This window comes from Anas acuta, chromosome 10, assembly GCF_963932015.1.
Source record: "Anas acuta chromosome 10, bAnaAcu1.1, whole genome shotgun sequence".
Taxonomy (NCBI): domain Eukaryota; kingdom Metazoa; phylum Chordata; class Aves; order Anseriformes; family Anatidae; genus Anas; species Anas acuta.
The window spans coordinates 13,009,164-13,028,408 of record NC_088988.1 but is presented as its reverse complement, the minus strand read 5'-3'; the positions used below and the strand labels follow the sequence as shown (position 1 = coordinate 13,028,408).

Genomic DNA, 19,245 nt, shown 5'->3' with positions numbered 1-19,245 from the left:
GGGATCTCGTAGCAGTAGGGCATCGCTGGTGGTAGAGGGCACTGGGTCTGACTCGTGGATCTCTGGCTGCAGAGCGCAATAAAAGCAGTGCTTAAACCATCAGAGGGAACAAGTGCCCGCTGCCTCTGTGCACAGGGATGTGATAAGAGAAATAGTTGAGTGATTATAATGGCAGAAGGGAGCACGAATCTTCTGGTGTAGGATTAGCTGGAAAAAAAATCTATAGGCTTGAAGCTCCCAGCTGCCTGGTTTGCATGCGTAGAAAAATATCGGGTTTGGACACATGGAAGGTAGGCTAAGGATAGGTTTAAGACATGCTCCCCTGTCGTCTTACCCTACAGAATCTCCTCTGACAATGTGGGAGTGGGAAACGAGATCGTGCCAGTTTCCCTGCCTGGGAAACAGCTGGGGGATGTAGAGGTGGGATGAAATGAGGGCATTTTGAACGTGGGGGGGTGTTCCTTCAGCAAAACCCTCCCCATTCAGCTGAGCAGAGATGGCAGATGCAAGCTTCTGCAGGCTGTGCTCGGCAAGTTCCTTTTGAACTTCCCTGGGGGAAAGGCAGCTTTTCCTTTCTCTGCAAGGAAGGAAATTTTGGGGGAAGTCACTAACACCGTGTGGTCTTCCAGAAGCTTTAACAGTCTCAGTGCATTGCCCAGTAGACAGTGCAAGCAAGAAAAGCACCTTTCCTCGAGCAGGTCTTTGAAATCCCTAGGTTTTCTCTACATCCATCTGAGCAAAGAGATTCAAACCGAGCAGAGAGATTCATCAGAGGCATTTGAAGACACGAGGCAGTAGCTGTTCCAAGTCTGAGGCTTGTTTCACGTAGCAGGGAGCAGAGTCCCCCCGAGCAGGAACATACAGCTCTTAAATTTGCCCTCTGAAGCCCAGCACTGCTCTGCTGACTGCCCTGCTGGGACCCTGCTGTGACAGGCAGGGAGCAGAGGGAGTTTTGCAGGAACCTTGTGGACCCCGCAGCAGGGGCAGGATGGAGAGGGAGAAGTACCTCCAGAGCCCTCTGACCCAGTAAAGCTCTCTGCTAAAACATCTCCTATTCCACTTCAAAGTCAAAATGTGCTGTATTCAAAAATCAGCAAGTTTGGAGTCAGAGCTGGGTTTTGAAGAATCCTTCTTTATTTCACAAAGAAATTACCTAAGCTCTGTTTTGTGACTTTTAGATATATTTACACACACATATATTGACCCATACACATAGACACATTCACACATTATTAATTGGCTTAGGGAAGGAGGGAGCAAAGTCCTGTCCCACTTGGCCTGATCCACTTTGTCAGATTTCAGGCAAAGATTGTGGCTCTGGAAGCTGTCGCTGCCAGCCGTGCCCCAGATGCCACCAGCGTGTGACAGCCGTGCCTGGTCCGGGGTGACCAACCCCTGCAGCAGCCAAGGGACCTTATCTGGGTGGCAAAATTAGGTCATGAAAGGAATGGAATTCAGGTTTGTTTGTGGTCTTATTTTAAGTCACAAGTGACTTCCACGTTCATTAAGTAATTACAGCCACCAGGACATGTAGACCTCCGGGCCGCTCTTAACCTCTGCACACCCCTGTTCTTGCTTCCCAAAGGACTGCTGCTTGCAGCCCCTCCTCTTGTTTTGACTTTTTTGCTACCAAAGAGAGAAAGGGAATGGTAATTCACGCTGCTCCTGAGTCTTTTTAGTCTCAGTGAGAGGTTTTTCCTCTTTTTTTTTTTAATTTTATATTTAATTAAGAACCAGACAACTCAATGCGCATTATTCACCCGCCACCTATTTTGATGTCCCCATGAGCACAGCAGGTTACAAGTGATGCACACAACTCTGTAGCCATTTGGAAGCAGTAAAAGAGAGATTGGCCATCGCTGAAACTGATTTTAAAGGCACCTTGTTCAGCAGGCAGTACCTTGGTGTTAACTGGGTGGTAGCAGCTCTGGAAACCCCACTGGAAGCTTGGAGCAATGGGGTCAGGCTCCGTCCTGCTTCTTGTTCAGGAGTCCCCTGCTGTGCTGCACTGCCTTCTGCCACTCCTCAGCTGCAGCACGAGAAGGGAGGAGTGCTACGATGAGTCTCTGGCCCTGCTCTTTGCAGCTCCAGGTATTCGTCCTTGGCCAGACAGGAACACAGCCCGAGGTGGGAGCTCTGCCCTGTATTTCTGCCAGGCTCTGGGGCTCTGCAGACAGCCGTAGCTCTCTTTCAGACAGCGTAGTGGCAGTGGCAGTGAAATGGCTGTGATCTCGGTGCCAAATACAACTTACTTCCCTACCCCATGCAGCGTCTTGAAACAATGCTATCAGCTGAGCACCCCGGCTCTTCCTCTTAGCAGCTTACAAAGCTCATCCACTGGGTAACCTGTGGTTTATCAGCACACTGAAGAAGGGGCAGAATTGCCCAGATGGCGATCAGAGCTGGTGTTTGTTACTGTCCCCAGCCACATAATGGGCTTCAGTCACTCCCCGGTTTGTCAGTCCCTGCTGTCAGGGTCACCACCCACGTGCCCACAACGACCAACATCGCTTCAGCTTTCCCTGCAGTCAGCAGATCGAGGGAGGGTTTGAACCATAGGATCTTCCAGCAGAGTAATTCAGAGCTGCCTAATATTTCAGAAGGAAAACACTGCAAGCAAACAAAACAGTCTACACAGTCTGCCATAAAAATTCAGAGTTTCTCTATCTTCCTGGTGCCCGCCAGCTGTTGGATTGATTTTTCCCTGTAATCTATTAACGGGGGAAAGAAGTGGGGGAAAAAAATCCTAACTTCCAGCTGTGACATAGCCTCCTGGGTGCACAAGAAGAGGTTTTGGTTACTTTAGCCAAACCTCCACAGGTACTCGGCACGTTTCCTTCCGTGGTGTTACGGATTGAGGAGCTGTCAGGGTGTTGTAGGTGAGGCCGAAGACCTCAGGGTGCGCATCGCACTGCCAGTTTGGTTCTAGTGCTTGTGCTTTGCGGGTGGTAATGCAGCATTTCAGCAGGGTCCTTTTTTTTATTTTTATTTTGCCAAGTGGGAAAGACTCGTGTTGCCCAGGGACAGACTGTTCTGCGCAGAGATTGAAGATGATTGCAATACAGTGATGCTCCACATTGTTGAAAACATTTTTTTCTTGGGTAATTTTAAATAAATGGGCATTTTTAAGCGAGTGGGCGACTCACCATGCTTATAATGGTTGGAAAAGTAGACAAATCATACTTCCATCCCGATGTGGAGTTATGTTACCCAGAGAGCAGTTCTGAGCATAAACATAATACTTGCTTGTGTGAAAAGGCAAGTGCTTAACTTGTGTCTAACCCAGCTTTCGTGGTGTTGTAGGGTTTTTTGGATGCTCCAGTAACTGTGCTTTGTTTTTCTATTCTAGCAACTTCGATCTCAAGCTCGTGCTCTGATAACGTTTGCTGGAATGATCCCTTACAGAACGTCTGGAGACACGAATGCAAGACTGGTGCAAATGGAGGTCCTTATGAACTAGCAGAACAGCTTCTCGTAGGGTTGCAGCAACCTGTGCCTGTCGTTAGTGCGTTCAGGGGTGGGACCAGTGCCATTTTGTATCCTGTATTTTTGTTGATGGCAATAAATTTCTTTGATTTCTATTTGTTTTTGACATTTTCATTTTCACTGATTTTGTTTTTTGTGTTTTTACGTTCTTATTAATTTTGTTTTAAATTGGTTTATATTTAGAAAATCATTCTCGGTGAGTAAGCGGGCCGTGCAGAGAGAAGTCAGTCCTGCAGCAGGGAGGTAAACGAACAATTTTGTAGCAAAAGAGGAAGTTCAGAGTAAGAACTTTGATTTAATGCTCAACATACCGTTGGGAAATTTTTGGCGTTTTGTTTTTTGGGATGCATGTTAAATGTTGCAAATTTGATACACCACACGTGGCGTGCTGCTGTCCATCCATAACATTGTCTTGTGGGGAGGAGTGTTTGTGCTGCAGGTGAGTTCCACGTGCTGCAGCCTCCTTTATCTTTAAATCGTTGGGTGCCTCAGGTTTACACCGCTTTGCAAATCCTGCAGCTCTGCTGAAGCTTTTGCAGGAAGAGCTGGGATTGGGGACAGGTATATCTCGATAGGAGACGCTTTGTACTTGACATGTGGGTTTTTAACAGTCGAGTTCAAAATGATCCCAAGTTGAGTTCCCCAGGGGGAGCAAGGAAGCTGCCCGAGGAGTCTGTGTGGGTGCTGTGGGCAGGGACAGATGCTGCTCTTGGTTCCGTGGGAAACCTGTGTCCCATTCAAGTGATGGGCATTAAATAATGCTCCTTGGCATAGTTTAAATGTTTTGAGCTACAATTAAATCGGTGTGAAAGCCCTGTTACATTACAAGATTTTTTTTTTCCTGCTGCTTGAATGTAGCTGCCTTGACTGTAGCTTTGAAATGAAGTGGGAGGAATGGTAATTACAGCTCCTACTGCTCCCGACACACCTTCCCCTCGGCACTGCTGCTGCTTTACCCTCGCTGCATTTGTGTTGCTGGGATATGAGAACATGTGCACTCCTGGATAGGCAACAGAATGTGGGAGCTGATTTCAGCCTTTGCATGTTGAATTATTGTGGGGGAGAATTAATGTCCATTTCTTGCAGTAAGTGTAACCTGCACTGAAGGATATTTGACTGACTTCCTCATTTCTCTACCAAAAAAAGTTGCAGTGTCAATCTAGTCAACGTTTTCACCAGGAATGGCTTGCCAAACCACCCCAAAACATGTCTCATGGCATGAGCAAGCTGGCCGTTGGGGACCCCAGCAGCATAGCTAGGGATTGCCTGTGGCACTGAGAGGTCCTGTGGCACGCTCGAGGCTCTTTTTGGCTGAAGGATGGTGGCATGGGGAGCCCTGTCGGTCAGACAGGTTCAGGAGCGTGTCCTTTCTCCTGCTGGAAGGGAAAAGGAGAGGCCTGGACGTCACCCCGCGAGTGAGGGGGATTTGGTGAGTTACTGGGAGGTCCTGGGGGGCCCAGCAGTGTCAGCAGGTGAGTGTGGGGGGCTTTGCTGGTGATTTACTTTGCTGACATTTGTGTGTGAAGGCATCTCAGTGTCCCTCAGCTCCAAAATCCATCTGATCTGGAGAGCAAGTCCCCAGCAGGTAGGTACCTTCAGGCATCTCTCCTGAAACTCGCAGAGAAGCCTGCTTGGCCTTGGCTGCCCCACATGCAGCCCTGCAGGATAAAGCCAGCTCCTGGTTTTCCTTGGTGGCACTCAGCCCCTGTCCCTGGGTTACTCCCAGCACCGGAGCACCTTGCTGCAGTGACCGGCGGGCCCGTGCCTGTCCTCGGGCAGCCTCTGACCCCAGCCAGAGGGACGGCGCTGCCAGAGCCTGTGGTGGAAGGGGGGAGGCTGCCCTGCCTCGAAATGCCCTCTCCTCCTCCTCCCTTCGCTCAGACACCGCTCTCACCACTGCTCTTTGTGGGACCTTGCTTTTCTCCTGCCATCCTGCTCAGCTGAGCTCTTGTGCTGGTCCCTGGTGAGCTGAGCAGAAGCTGAATTGTTTCATGCGTTGTCCCAAAAGCTCGGAAGGGCCTTCTGCGACCTGCTGGCAGAAGCAAATCCCCTGCAGGGATCCCAAGCCCTGCGAGCAGCCCCGTGGAGGTAAGGCCGAGCACCATCTGAGGCAAGCTGTGAGAGGCTGCAGGTGTACCAGAAGGTGCCGTGGATGGTTGGGGTTCATTTCCTTCCTTCTGACTCCCTGTGATTTCTTCCTAGGTGTGTGCAGGTGGCGGATATCGCAGCCTAGCAGTCCTCCCGTGGTCCCAGGAGCAGCGGGCTCCAGCCTGGATCCAGCAAGCCTGGCTGCCCTGCACGGCTTCACGGGCTCTGCTGCACTGAGGGAGATGCTGGACGAGGCACCCCCGTGGTTTCCAGATGTCTGTTTGCTCTCCTCCCCACGCCTTCCAGCGTCTGTGTTCATGCTCCCCTGGAAAGAACAAACCTGGCCGTGCTCCCTCAGGTTGCTGACCCAGATGTTTGCTGCGGGAGTGGGGTTTGTAACCCGCTGTACCTTCACGCCTCCACTTTATTTATTCAACTCCATCTGCTGCAGGGGATTTTTGGGATGTCATTAAATTCATACGGTGTTTGGAGCAGCCTGCTTGAAGGTATTGTCCCCTCCCTATATAAAAGGGAGGAATTTGTGCATATGTAATGTAAGGCTATCAGGAGTGACCCCGACTTTCCATGTGCAATTACTTGGAGCAGCATTTTCTCATTTCCCTTCCCAAGCTAGTGTCCTACAGAGCTGGCTGCTGACTAGGAGGGCAAGAGAGTGCCTTGGTGTGAGCTTTACCACGGCCCTCTTAAAACCGATAATTCCAGATTCTCCGTAGGAGCCTGCATAAAGGTTGTGGAGCTGCTGCTCGTCCATCACACAATTCCCGATTTCTAGCCATTGCGCCAGGTATCACAATGAGGACGTGGTTTTGCTTCCCTTGTGTAAATAATTGAGATGTTGGGAATGCTCCTTGTGCGTATAGGGGGCTTGGGGCTCTTTGGACAAACCCACAAAGGCCAAAGTGAACATCTGAGCGAGTCAGCGGGTGTGATTTGCCTGGCAGAGTTCGTGGCAGAAACGGGTTCTCATCTGAGAGCTGAATTTATTCTTGCTATAAACTGACAAAACGTCTCTGAAGTCAGCGGAGCTCTGCTCCTATGTACAAAAAAAAAAAAAAAAAAAAGCACAGATTTCATGCTGCAGATTAATTTTAGGATAATTTCCCTTTCCTGCTGCAGGATTAATCCTCTGCAATACAGACTCTGCAGGTGGAAGATGAAATGCAGCCTGGGGGGTGGCTCACTGGTTGGGATCTAAAGCAGCCCACGCTGGTGTTGCTTGAGAGGGCTGAAAGGGTGAAAGCTGCGTGTCTCTGGGCGTGCTACCCCTGCACGGATGCAGCAGTGATGTGCAGGGCATCAGATCCATTGTCCAGGGTTCTCGTGGCTCCTCTGTAGTGAAACTCCCTTAAGTGCCATGATATCAGCGTAACAGTGCTTAAAGCTTCGAAGTTTTTAAAGCTTGAAGCCCTTTGTCAAGAGAGGTCTTGGCTGATGTGTTCTGGGATTACAGGGGAATTGCAGGGAAATTTGGAAATGCTCATTGTAAATGTCTGGCTTATGTTACCTGTCCAGTAGGAGGGGAGTTAAATCTCTGCCAGGAGCTTAATTTTGGGCTGCTGGTAAAAAGTAAACGGAGCTAATAAAGACAGCTGCTGCCACGTGCCAACAAGCAGAAAATCTGCTGAAACGTGCCTCGAAGGTCCCTGCCTACAAACTGCCGTGGAGCTGGCAGATACCGGTGGGTCCTGTCCTCTTCTCAGCTCATTTTTTGGTGTTTTCCCCCAGTAATGCTCTCTCTTCTCAGTATTTTCACAGTGGCATCTGCAGCGTTATTGCTGTGTGCGCTTGGCTCGTCTAGTCCCGGTCAGGTATTTGCTGTCTGCAGGAGGACGGGAAGCGATCCCTTTGGCCCACCAGGTGAGGTTGCCAGCAGCTGCCTGAATAACCACTTTTTTTCTCCTTCCAGGCTTCCTTCCCTGCCACGTGGAGGAGATCAGCCCTGCTCTGCGTGGTGCGGTCAGTGCTAAATCTGTGCTCGGTGCGGTCAGGACTAAATCCCTGCTCTAATTGCATGGCCCGCGTCATCCAGGTGGTAGGTTCCCTCTTAACAGAGATAGAAACGGGACAATTAAAACTTAAATAAAGACCTGGAGGAATCCAGTGCCTTGGCAAACTTTAAAAGAAGCCGCATACTGAGCATCGAACCGTTCCCTGTGTAACTAGATGAAGGTTTATTTGAGGCATTTAATAGCCAGCGTGGATCAGCAGCTCGGCCCCAGCGCTCTCCTTGTTCTGCTCGTGGTCCCCAGGAGCTGTCGCCGGTGCGGGACGGCCCCGGTATTGTTGCTGCAGCTGGTGTTGTGAATCAGGCCGACGACAAGCGCATCCTACTATCCGGCTATTTCACTACACCAGGGTTGCATCATACCACTCGCTTCGCTCCTCGCCTGCCGTCCGGAGTCCTCGTGCCTCTCCTGGAGCATCTTTCTGCTGTGCTTCACCTCCTTCTGTTTAAGAGGTTCCCTGCGATTTGCCCGGTTTGGGGCCAGTTAATGTTTTCAGGTGAAATAATGATGGTCTGAAATAAAGATGTTGCTTCTAGGCACGAGTCTGCTGCTGTTTCTGTTGCAGGCAGAGGCTGATGTCCTTGCAGGAGATACTGCCTTAGCTGCTGAAAGCCTGAAGCTTTCTCCTCGTTGCATCTCATTGCTCTTCACATAAGCAGAGATTGGAGATGTACCGAGTCTGGGCAGTTTTCCCTGGTGTCTCCTGAGCCCTGCAGGGAGCTGCTCACCTCCTGGCACGATTTGGGCTGGGAACAGGGGCAGAGTTTGGGCATTACGTGGGCAGGATGCAAACTATAACAGTAGACACCCGGCTGTTCCAGGGGAATTGTGGCTGGGTCCTGGTGGCTTCCATCTCCATCCCCATGTGTGTGCAGGTGAGTGGGCTGCTGGGCTTCCTCCTCAGGAGATCCGGGTTCCCCCTGGAGATCCAGGCCCCCCAGGGAGGCTGGATGTGCAGGGCTCATGCCACCTCCGCTGGGGACAGCAGTGGCACCAGGAGTGCTGTGTTGTATTTCACACCATCGTGCAAAATACAGGCGCTGCCTGTCCTCAGCTCCCTGGGGAAGCAGCTCTACGCCGGCCATGTGTGATTGAGGATGGTGTCTGCCCACGCACAAGCGATGCAAGAGCAAGTCCTCAAAAAGCAGGTTAAAATTTGTGTGTGAGTGCGAAAGGCAGCCTGAGGCAGCGGGCCAGGCAACCTGAATTTTCCATTAACTCGCAAAGTAAGTGGGGTGAAATTCCAACGGGCTGCAGCGTTGCCCTCAAATTTTATTGCCTGCCTTGTTTGCTGTCCTCAGCGATCTTCTCTGTAATGGCTTTTGGTGCACGTGTGACGCCCAGCTCCATATAAAAGGCGCCCGTCCCTCTCCCAGCCTCTGGCTGCTGCAAAGTGAGCACCTGCTCGTGTTTTGTCAAGTGGGGAAGGGTTAAACGAGGGATGTGGTTTGGGGGGAGATTTGGATCATGGGCACTCAGCAGTTCCCCCATCCTCGGATCCAGAGGGGTTTCTGGTGGGGTTATGGGGCTGTGAGCATCTTTGCCCCCCAGCCCTGGGACACCTCCCTCATCCTCTGGTTTCTTCCTCCCCCATTTCCCCTGGTTTCACACATCCAGCACAGCTCAGCACCGCCAGCAGCAGCCGAGATGATTTATGGGGTCTGCTGGGTCTGGGGCAGTACCCTAGGGCAGGGGCAATGTGCGTGGGACTTGCTGCTGTTTTCCATAATAAATCCAGGTGGGAACTGAATATTCCTGGGTCGGGGCCGGAGGCGAGCTCAGCACCGTGCTTCTCTGCCACTCTGTCCTTGGGACTTAATCTCCAATCTGTTATCACCGCCCCGATCAGGCACTGGAAGCCAGCGATGCTGATTATGGCATTTTTGACACCTCCCCCAGCTATTTTTTTCCCCCTGGCCAGCTCGGGGTGGTTCAAGCCGATCGCATCCCCCGTGGCACTGGGGGGGTGCCGGGTGGCTCGCCCTGGTTTGGCCGGGTATAAATCCCCCGAGCCCGACCCCGGCACCATGAGCAGGACCTCGGCAGCCAAAAATGTCCGAGCTGCCCTGCCTGGAGCCCCTGTCCCACTGCAGTGGCCGCTTCACCATCAGCACCCTGCTGGGCGTGGAGGAGGCCGGGCGGCCTCCCTGCGAGGGCACGGCGGGCTGCGAGGGCACGCAGCTCTTGGCCAGCACCCTCTGCACCAGGACCTTCGGCTACAACACCGTGGACGTGGTGCCCACCTACGAGCACTACGCCAACAGCAAGGGCGTGGGCGAAGCCAGGAGAGGGAGGCCCTCGCTGGCCGACCTCCGCTCCAGCCTCGAGGTAAGGCCGGTCCCCATGTTTCCCGGCTGTGCTCTGCCTGGGTGCTGAGTGATGCTCCTGCAGGGTCGGCTCCGTGGTGACCTCGGTCCCTTCGTCCCCTGCTGGTGGCACCCAGCCAGTGGGTGCCATCGGTCCTCTCCCACACAGCCCTGACGTGGCTCATCATCCTGATGTCAGTGACGGTGACCACCATCACCGGCCTGTCCATCTCCGCCATATCCACCAACGGCAAAGTGAAGTCAGGTACCGCGTCCCCAGCCCCACAACCCCACCAAACACCCCAAACCTGCTGAGGGAGCAGGTTCCCCACAGCCTCTGCTGATGCAACCGCCCCAAAACCTTCTCCCAGCTCCTCCTAAGCCACCACGCCGAGTGTTGCAGACCACAGCATCCTGCTGGTGGCCACCATCTCGCAGGGAAACACTGAGCAGAAAGGAATTTTGGGTGGCATTGCCAGCAGCAAATGCCCCTTAATGGCTGGTTCCTGTTATCTCCGTGGTGTTTTTTGGGGAGGAGCAGGGGAAAGGCAGCCCCAGCAGTGGGTTTTCTGCGCCGCAGGGGGCACCTACTTCCTCATCTCGAGAAGCCTCGGGCCGGAGCTGGGCGGCTCCATCGGGCTCATTTTTGCCTTCGCCAACGCGGTGGCCGTGGCCATGCACACAGTGGGCTTTGCAGAAACCGTCCGGGACCTGCTGCAGGTGAGAACACGGCTCTGCACCTCCCGGCCCCCCGAGTTATGGATCAATGCGTGGGTTAATGCCGGTAACCAACCCTCAGCTGCTAAAACTGATCGGTGGTTTGCCACGGGGAGGTTTGCTTCCCGACCGGTGACGGTGCCCCTTTCTGCTCCCCCAGGCCCAGGTCCTCTTCTTCTTGGTCATCCTGGTCTCCTTCGCTAACTACCTGGTGGGGACGGTGATCCCAGCCACCGCGGAGAAGCAAGCCAAGGGCTTCTTTGGCTACAGAGGTGGGTCCACCACGGACCTGGGCTCCATGCAGCGCTGTGAGAGAGGTTTGGGAGCAGCCGGCCGTGCAGAGCTGGGTGGAGATGCTTCTGCTCTGCTTCCTCCCCAGCCGACATCTTTGTCCAGAACTTGGTGCCCAGCTGGCGTGGACCCGAGGGCTCCTTCTTCAGCTTGTTTTCCATTTTCTTTCCATTGGCAACTGGCATCTTGGCTGGGGCCAACATTTCGGGTGATCTGAAGGTAGATTTTCACTGTCCCCACATGAGTTGGCAGATCTCAGGACGGGAAACTGGATGGGCAAGAAATTTGGGTGGGCCAAAACCATCCCTGGGGGTCCCTGGAAGGCTGCTTTGCTTCTCTCTGCGCCTCCCTCGGACAGGATCCTGCCGTGGCCATCCCCAAGGGCACCTTGATGGCCATCTTCTGGACCACGATATCCTACCTGCTGCTGTCTGCTACCATAGGTGAGCGTGGGCAGGTGGGATCCGCATGAAGTGGGGAGGAGAAGAGGGGTGGTGAGAGCCAGGAGTGGTGCCCCAGCATCTTTTGGGGTTGGTGGGCGAGCAAGACACGAGCTTTGCGGTGCCCTACAGGTGCCTGCGTGGTCCGGGACGCCTCGGGCAGCCTGAACGACAGCGTGCCCCTGGGCTCGCCGGGCTGCGAGGGGCTGGCCTGCGGCTTCGGCTGGAACTTCACCGACTGCGCCCAGCGGCACAGCTGCCCCTATGGGCTCAGCAACCACTACCAGGTGTGCCCGGGGCCTCCTCGGCTCCAATCAGCCAGAATCAGGCTCTGCTGCTGGATCCTTTCACTGCTTTTTTTCTGATGTGGAATGGGGCAGCGCTGAGGGAAGGGGCTGGGGGCTGGAAGTCCTTTAGGGTCGGGGTGCAGGATGATGCACTGGGGGTCCTGACCGCCGGGTTCTTGGGCAGAGCACGAGCATGGTGTCGGGATTCGGTCCCCTCATCACGGCGGGGATCTTTGGTGCCACCCTGTCCTCAGCGTTAACCTGCCTTGTCTCAGCCCCCAAAGTCTTCCAGGTGAGGGCCGGTCCCTGTCCCTGTCCCCATCCCCACACTGTCAGCAAAGATGTGGAGGGGACGACCCGGTGCCTCTCACGCCTTTCTCCCCGCAGTGCCTCTGCAAGGACCAGCTCTACCCTCTCATAGGCTTTTTTGGGAAGGGCTATGGGAAGAACAAGAACAGCAAGTGGGCCGCGCTCTTCGGTGCCGCCATCTCGGTGGTCATCATGTTCCTGCTGACCTGGTGGGCGGCCCTCATCGCCCTCAGCATCGTCGTCTTCCTCCTGGGCTACGTCCTCTACAAGAAGCCAGGTGCGTGGTGGCTCCGGGGACAGCCCCGTGTCCCCCCCGGGGTGTTTGTCACCGTTACTGACCCATCCCCTCTGCACAGACGTGAACTGGGGCTCCTCCATGCGAGCCAGCTCCTACAACATGGCCCTGAGCTACTCGGTGGGGCTCAGCGAGGTGGACGAGCACATCAAGAACTACAGGCAAGGGGGTCTGGGTTCGGTGCCATGGAGGGGGAACGGGGGTAGCCAGGACACTCAGAGAGGCTCGGTGCCACCCTATATCCTCTCCTTTCCCCCCTCCTCAGGCCCCAGTGCCTGGCCCTGACCGGGCCCCCCAACTTTCGCCCGGCGCTGGTGGATTTCGTGGGCACCTTCACCAAGAACCTCAGCCTGATGATCTGCGGCAACGTGCTGATCGTGAGTGGGGCCGGGCTGTGCCTGGGTGCCAGCTCCCCAGCTCGTTAAGCAGTAATGACAAAGAGCTGGGGAGGCCCTGAGGGCCGCGCCGCAGAGCCTGGAGGATTACGTGGGCATCTTGCAGTGCCCTGGGGCTGCTGACCCCCTGCCACCCGCAGCGGGGGCATGCCGAGCTGTCCCCCACCCCAGTCACGGTCTGATGGGGACAGCCAGCACCGCCAGCTGCCTTCTTTCTCCCTCCAGCGACGCCTTTGATTTCATGTACGGCGTGTGCCTGCTGAGGATGAAGGAGGGGCTGAACGTCTCCCGCGTGGTGCAAGCTCACAGTGAGTGTTGAGATGGGTCCCATGGGACTTGTCCCCACGCAAAGGCTGCAGTGGGATGTCACCGCCGGGCTGGGGATGGGTGTGCGTGTCCCCGGGGCTGCTCGGTGACCGCCCCACACAGCCAGGGATGGGCCTGATTTAACGTCACCTCTGGAGTGGTGACAAGCTGCATGGGGCTCGGGGACGTGGCACTGATGGGGACCGCCCCAGTTATGGGGTCTGGAGCACAGAAATGGGGCAGGACGCTGAATTTGGGTGCTCCTGGGGGTCTCACCCCACTGCCCATGCTCCTCTCCTCCCTCCCCACTTAACCCCGCGTTCAAGGCAGGGCCTCGGGCACCGGTCAGTCCTCAGCTGGGGATGCCCAGAGCGTCCTGTAGCCTGAGGGTTCATTCTGGGGAGCTGGATTTGCACCCAGGGGGCAGGATTTGAGCTCACCAGGGACAAGAAGATGGTTTGCTCATCCCCATAACGGAGCAGTGCTGCGGGGAGGGGTTGGCAGCGGTGCGTGTCTTCACAGCCGACCCCGGGGAGCTGGCGGCCGAGCAGCAGGCAAGCACCATCTTCCAGAGCCAGCAGGGCAAGAAAACCATCGACATTTACTGGCTCTTCGACGACGGAGGTGAGCCCTGCCCCATGCTGTGGGAGCAGGCGATAGAAGAGGGTGGGAGCAGGTTAAAAACGCCCCGGGGTGAACGCGGCCGTGTCCTGCAGGGCTGACGCTGCTCATCCCCTACCTCCTGGGGCGCAAGAAGCGGTGGGGAAAATGCAAGATTTGGGTGTTTGTCAGCGGGCAGATCAACAGGATGGACGAGGAGAGGAAGGCGTACGAGCCAGACCGGTATCGTGTGGGTGCTCCAGCTCGGCAGCTGGGGCACGTCCCCAGTTTTTGGAATTTGTCCCTTTCTCCACGGCAGGATCGTGTCGCTGCTGAGCAAATTCCTCCTGGGCTTCCACGAGGTCCACGTCCTCCCTGATATCAACCAGAAGCCCCGGCCGGAGCAGTAAATGCATCCCCCTGGCTACCCGAGACTCCTTGTGCTGCACACAGACCCCCTGATTTCGGCACAAGGGGACCCCACGCTTTGCAGCGAGATGGGGCCGGGCACACGGGGCAGGGGATGCTGCTGTGATGGGGCCAAACCCTGGCTCACAGTCACAGCGTGCTGGGAAAATCTCAATTTCTGTATATTAATATAAGGAACAATAAGAGATAAGTAATAAGAAGCAATAAGTAAATCCTGGCTGTGGTGCACGCGGGGAAAAAAGCTTTGCTAAAAACGCGAAGAACCTAAAAAGTTCCCCAGATATATTTTTAAAAATTCATCATTTGCCCTCCTCATCTCGCAGCATCAAGAGGTTCGACGACCTGGTCGCGCCCTTCAGGCTGAACGACGGCTTCAAGGACGAGGCCGTGGTGGGTGAGATGAGGCACGGCTGTCCCTGGAAGATCTCCGACGAGGAGCTCCGCAAGCACAGAGCCAAGGTCTGCGAAGGGTTTCCTGCTTCTGAGTCCAAACCCTGTGCTTCTGGGAACCCCACTCCCCAAATTTTCAGAGCGCAAAGTTCTTGCAGCCAGTCCTCCATGGGGTGCTTGGGGATGACGTGGTAGCTCGCCACAGGGCCGTGGTGCCCCCGGCGTGGATATTTCCTAAATATTAGGTTATTTTCTGCCCCCGGCACGGTTATTTCCTAAATATTAGGTTATTTTCCTGAAGCCTCACTGTTTGCTCTGCAGTCTCTCCGGCAAGTGAGGCTGAACGAGATCTTGCTGCAGCACTCGCAGGACGTGGCGCTCATCGCCATGTAGGTGCTGGGATCCCCCCGCTCCCCTTCCTTGCACTCCCTCGGGGTCTGGACACCCTAGTGGGATGGGGCAGCACCAAGAGGTTTGGTCCTGGAGGGAGAGGAGCTTTTTTTAAGGGAAAAAAGGCTGAAAATCGGTGCCGGAGGAGGCTGTGCCCTCGCTGAGGCGGCCCCGTCCTGCAGCACGCTGCCCGTGGGCAGGAAGGGGCACTGCCCCAGCTCCCCCTACATGGCCTGGCTCGAGAGCCTCTCGCGGGACCTGAGGCCCCCCATCGTCCTGACCAGGGGAAACCAGGAGAACGTCCTCACCTTCTACTGCCAGTGAAGCCCCCACTGCATTGTTGTCTCAGGCCAGTTGTGAGCTGGGCGACTGGGAAGGGAGCTGGGGGAGCAAAGAGCATGCATTGGTGGCAGCAGCAGGGTGATTTGGGGAATCCCTAATGCTGCTGTGCTCTTAGAAAAGCTCGTTTTGGTGATCTTTATAGGCTGTGTGTAGCTATAAAATAATGCACACCCCATCATGCAGGTGTTGTCCCCATCAAAGCCACCTCCCCCAACCGAGAACCACCCCACGGGGCTGCAGAGAGCAAGGAACCTGCCAGCCCTGGGGCAGACAGCCCTGGACAGGAGAAACCAGCCCTGCACGAGGCAAAAAGGAGCAAGGCTTCCCAAAATCAACACCAACCTCCTCACCATCCCACCCTCCTGCCAAACAAACACATGACTCCGTTCACCTCGCTCGTTACAGCGTTTACTGATCGTCAGTGCCAGTAGAAAAATAAAACTCTCTGGGAGGAAGGTTTCTCTGCGTGGAGTTCCCCGCTGGGCTCTTGGCATTTCCATTTTATTTTCAAGCTCGTTACAGCTTTTGGCAAGCTTGTGTTGTGGTGTATCAGGACTTTTCTTCTCCCAAGCAGTCATGGGGCACTTACCCAGCCCAGTGCAACAGCATTTCCAAACCCCAGCCTTCCCACACCCTTCTGCCCGAGCGGAGCCACCCGCCACCTGCTGAAGACTCAAGAGACTCCTCTGCTTGAAGGAAGGCGAAGGGGACAATGAAATAATGTGATGAGAGGGAGGAACCTGCGTTCAGACTGCCCTGGTGCTTCAGCTCGAATCTACGCTGCTGTTTGGGTCTGGTTTTATTGCAGGCAGGCAGCTGGGGATGCCAAGGTTCCTGTTGTGCTCCGCGATGACTAAAGGGACTGAAAGCTCACCCCATCACTAAAACCCACCAAGAGAAGGCAGCAGCCAACCCTTCCCCTCTTCTTTACATGAATTCCCTGCAAATTTCACAGCTGCAAACACACAAAGCAGACCCTGGGAGATTTCAGGAGGCAGAGAGCAGGGGGTTTCTGTCTGTCTTGGTGATTTTTTTTCCATTTGTTCTCCAGGATGAGGGGAGTAGGCTCAGGGCACCAGCAGGATGGTACAGCCAGCCCTGCCCCATCCAGCCCCAGCACTTTTAATCCATCTGGGAAAGGACAGGATGGGTCAGTGAATGAAACCAGGTGCTCCAGGCACCAGCTGTGTGTGGTGATTTGAAATAAGCAGCAGGAAGGGGAGGGAGATCCAAACAGATCTCTTGTTACTCCTTTTTGTTTAGGGCAGGAAGCGCAGAGGGGAGAGGCCTCACCAGAGCCCCAGGGCTCAGACCCTGCCCAGCCAAGGAGAAGGATTTGCATTCAGCTCCTAAAATTCACAGCTTTATTCCCTGGATTAACACAGGCTAAAATTGAGCTCCTGAAAAACAACTTTCTCCATCCGCTGCCAGAGGACTGATCAAGAGAAGTCGTATCACAGCGAGAGAATTTCTTTTTCATGATGCAGACGATCCCGTTCAGGGCTGTTTCATCACCTTTGTGGAACGCCACTGGCCGTACGGGGGGGATCAGACACGGAGGGCGAGCTGCTCTGGAAACCCAGCGAGTTCAGAAACAACCCAGGTGGGAAGCGTGGCCTGGAAGGCCGGACACAGATGGTGCCTCCCTTCTGCAACCCAGATGATGGCAGCGGCTACGAAACACACAGGGACCCCAGCAAAGCCCTGGGGCTGGCTACTCCACGCAGCAAAAGCCTCGGGATTCAGCCCCAGCCTCCCCACAGCCCCAAAACCCAGCCCCCAGAGAGCACACCTGAGAGCCCTGAGCACACAGCACGCCTCCAGGCAAGGGGCAGATGAAGAATTAATGAAAAGTCACTTAAAGCTAAACCAGTGTGTTAGGAGGGAGTGCACCTCGGCCAGTAGGGGCTGAGGGGCATCTAAAATTATGCTTGCACGCCAGTGAAGATGCCCAATTCTCCCACACCGATGTGAGCACGTTCAGCAGGTGAAATCAGGATGAGGTCAGGAACACAGATCTCCTCCAAAGCCCGAGAAACAACCGTGCACACTCACACGTGCCCTGGGATTGCTGCTGCGGGCAGCAGGGTGCAGCTCCCAGGCAGGACGTCCAGTGTCTGAAGAGCTTCACAGTAATAAAATTAATTAAAATCACAACTTTCACACCATTTCCCTTGCCCCGAGGCATGTTCACAGCTCTCGGCCACAAGGTTTCATTCTCAGCTATGATTTTTCCTTTCGCTGCTCCCCAACTTCACCATGAGCACGAGCTGGCAAAGATAGGGCCAGAAGAAAAACAATAAAGGAAATTTCTCACTAAAAGAGCTTTGGGCTCACTGCAAACAAAGCAGCAAGAGGTCAAAGCATTAACTGAGCACTGAAGACACCACAGCAGGCGTGGCTGCTGTTCAGTTATGCTCTGCTGCTGCCACAATTTGTCACCTGCAGAAGGTAGCTGAGCCTCCCCCAGGGAAATAAAGTTTCACTTGGCACTTAGCGTTACGAAAATGTAACAAAATTAATAGATCTCATCTTAATTTCTAAAGCAGACCAGGGACCCGTTTAGTGGCACATTTTGGCCAGGAAGCAGCCAGCGCTGGGCGTTGCTTGCAGCTGTTTGCTCACGATCGGTGGCACAGCTTCAGCAGTGCCAGGGGGACCTAACCCAGCTGTTACAGTGGCACACGAGCAACAGAAGTTACAGAAAGCACGTTATCCAGTGCACGTTTGTGGCACGCAGCCCTTCAGATCAGGCTCTGCCACCGGCCTGGAGGCAGAAAGCCTTCACACGGCCTCGAGCAGGGGAGGAAGCGCACACTGAGGCACCCCTCGAGTTGCGCTCCCTCATTACTTGATTCACAGAGCCCAGGAGTGGGGCAGGTCTTTGGGGTCCCTTCCATTTTTAAGTGGTAGCATTTGAAGAAAAGCTAGAGAGTGGCTAAAATCCGTAGGAACGAAACCACCACCACACAGAACGTCTGACCCACGCCTAAAATGAGGGCTTCGAAGGGAATCATGTTTTTCCCTGCGGCTCTGTAAACTCCTGCGATGGCAGCACCTGCAGAGAGGGGGAGAAAGCAGAAAGGTTACTGTGTGGCGTGGAAAACACACGGCTGTGCCACAGGGAGGGGGCTACAGCCCAGCGGGCTGGATATGTGATAAATCTTATCCACCAGGCAATGAATGTGGATGGCAACGGGGATTCATGGAGAAAAGTGTTGGCAGAGCTCTGCCAAGCCCCCCGTGAGGTGCTGAGCTCTCTAGGGACAGCCTCTGGCTCCAAACCATGATGAGCCAGCCCACGGACACGGCCCATTTTTTACACAGCCCCCAAACCTGGGTGTTTTTTGCCCAAAGCGGCCGGTGCCGTACTGGTGAGGATGCCGGCGGTGATGGGTCCCACGATGCCCATCAGCAGCAGGCCCAGCGACATGAAGCGGCCGTACTTGTGGCGCCGCAGCGTGAAGAGGGCGAGCAGGGCGGCGGGGACGTGGAAGGAGAGCGAGGAGACGAGCGCCCAGAGGAACACCCCGTACCACATCTCTGCGGGGGGACGGCGCGTCATGGCGGGGCCGGGCAGGCCCGGGCTAGGCCCGAGGTAGGCCCAGCGGCCTCCAGCGGCCCCCCGGGAAGGCCGGGCCCGGCTCCCAGCCCCGTTCCCGGTTGTGTCCGTACCTGAGAAGGCCGCCAGCGGGTTGGAGTAGGCGGCGGTGCCGTTACCGGAGCGCGGCACCAGGCGCAGGCTGAGGATCTGCTGCAGCAGCCCGCCGCTCGCCTCGCCGCCCTCCATCGCTTCACCAGCCCCTCCCTCCTCCCCCCGCCTCGTCCAATAGGAGAGCGCAGCGCGCTGACAGGCACCTCCATCCGCCAACCAGCACCGCGCTGCCATGGCAACGGCTGCGGGGCGCCACCCGGAAGCGGAGGGGCTGCGGGCCGGGCTTCCCTCCAGGGCGTGAGACGGGGTCCTCCCCGCTAGGGGGCGCTGGAGGGCGGTGGCGGCGGCGGGGGCGGCGCTCTGGCGGCGGCGGCGGCTCTCGGTGGTTACCGGCGGCTCCATGTCGGGCTGTGAGGAGGAGGCGTACAGCTCGGCCGAGGACGAGGACTACGTGCCCTCGGGTGAGCCTCCCGCCGGGCCGGGGCTGGTCAG

At 55.4% G+C, this 19,245-nt stretch overlaps 4 protein-coding genes across 8 annotated transcripts in view; 3 read left to right on the top strand and 1 right to left on the bottom strand.

Annotated features, from left to right (window-relative positions):
* The window catches only part of NUP93 (nucleoporin 93), a 76,849-nt gene extending 73,268 nt beyond the window's left edge, over positions 1-3,581 (top strand). For all 3 annotated transcript variants that reach the window (XM_068693058.1, XM_068693061.1, XM_068693059.1), the window contains one exon: positions 3,350-3,581. In XM_068693058.1, the coding sequence (XP_068549159.1) occupies positions 3,350-3,460 (111 nt within the window). In that variant the 3' untranslated portion in view covers positions 3,461-3,581. The remainder of the gene's footprint in view (positions 1-3,349) is intronic.
* A 6,072-nt stretch (positions 3,582-9,653) lies between these two features.
* On the top strand, positions 9,654-17,129 carry LOC137862109 (solute carrier family 12 member 3-like). The gene is given in 19 exon segments (XM_068693789.1): positions 9,654-9,929; positions 9,932-9,977; positions 10,077-10,172; positions 10,488-10,626; positions 10,661-10,896; positions 11,004-11,134; positions 11,274-11,358; positions 11,488-11,642; positions 11,827-11,934; positions 12,030-12,228; positions 12,308-12,407; positions 12,512-12,627; positions 12,782-12,949; positions 13,470-13,571; positions 13,664-13,775; positions 13,867-13,953; positions 14,300-14,435; positions 14,688-14,755; positions 14,939-17,129. Coding segments are annotated over 19 exon segments (2,502 nt in total). The 3' UTR covers positions 15,081-17,129.
* TMEM170A (transmembrane protein 170A) lies at positions 16,449-19,155 on the bottom strand. Of its 3 annotated transcripts, none has more exons than XM_068693072.1 (3): positions 18,774-19,155; positions 18,435-18,641; positions 16,449-18,156 (listed from the first exon to the last, which is right to left on the bottom strand). In XM_068693072.1, the coding sequence occupies exons 1-3, from the start codon at positions 19,153-19,155 to the stop codon at positions 18,026-18,028; spliced, it is 720 nt and encodes a 239-aa protein (XP_068549173.1). In that variant the 3' UTR covers positions 16,449-18,025. The 3 variants fall into 3 exon arrangements, with proteins under 3 accessions (XP_068549173.1, XP_068549174.1, XP_068549175.1); XM_068693073.1 differs by having other exon boundaries at positions 18,471-18,641; positions 18,774-18,932; XM_068693074.1 differs by lacking the exon at positions 18,435-18,641.
* Positions 19,083-19,245, top strand: part of CFDP1 (craniofacial development protein 1) — a 49,913-nt gene continuing 49,750 nt past the window's right edge. The window contains exon 1 of the mRNA XM_068693075.1: positions 19,083-19,214. Within this exon, the coding sequence (XP_068549176.1) occupies positions 19,154-19,214 (61 nt within the window). The 5' untranslated portion in view covers positions 19,083-19,153. The remainder of the gene's footprint in view (positions 19,215-19,245) is intronic.

Bases quoted from the DNA above. Each gene is read 5' to 3' on its own strand.
- TMEM170A (XM_068693072.1), bottom strand. From the start codon at position 19,155: ATGGAGCCGCCGGTAACCACCGAGAGCCGCCGCCGCCGCCAGAGCGCC. The intron at 18,642-18,773 runs GTACGGACACAA...GTCCCCCCGCAG, and splicing joins CCCGCTGGCGGCCTTCTCAG to AGATGTGGTACGGGGTGTTC. The intron at 18,157-18,434 runs GTTTGGGGGCTG...CCCTCTCTGCAG, and splicing joins TTTGGGCAAAAAACACCCAG to GTGCTGCCATCGCAGGAGTT.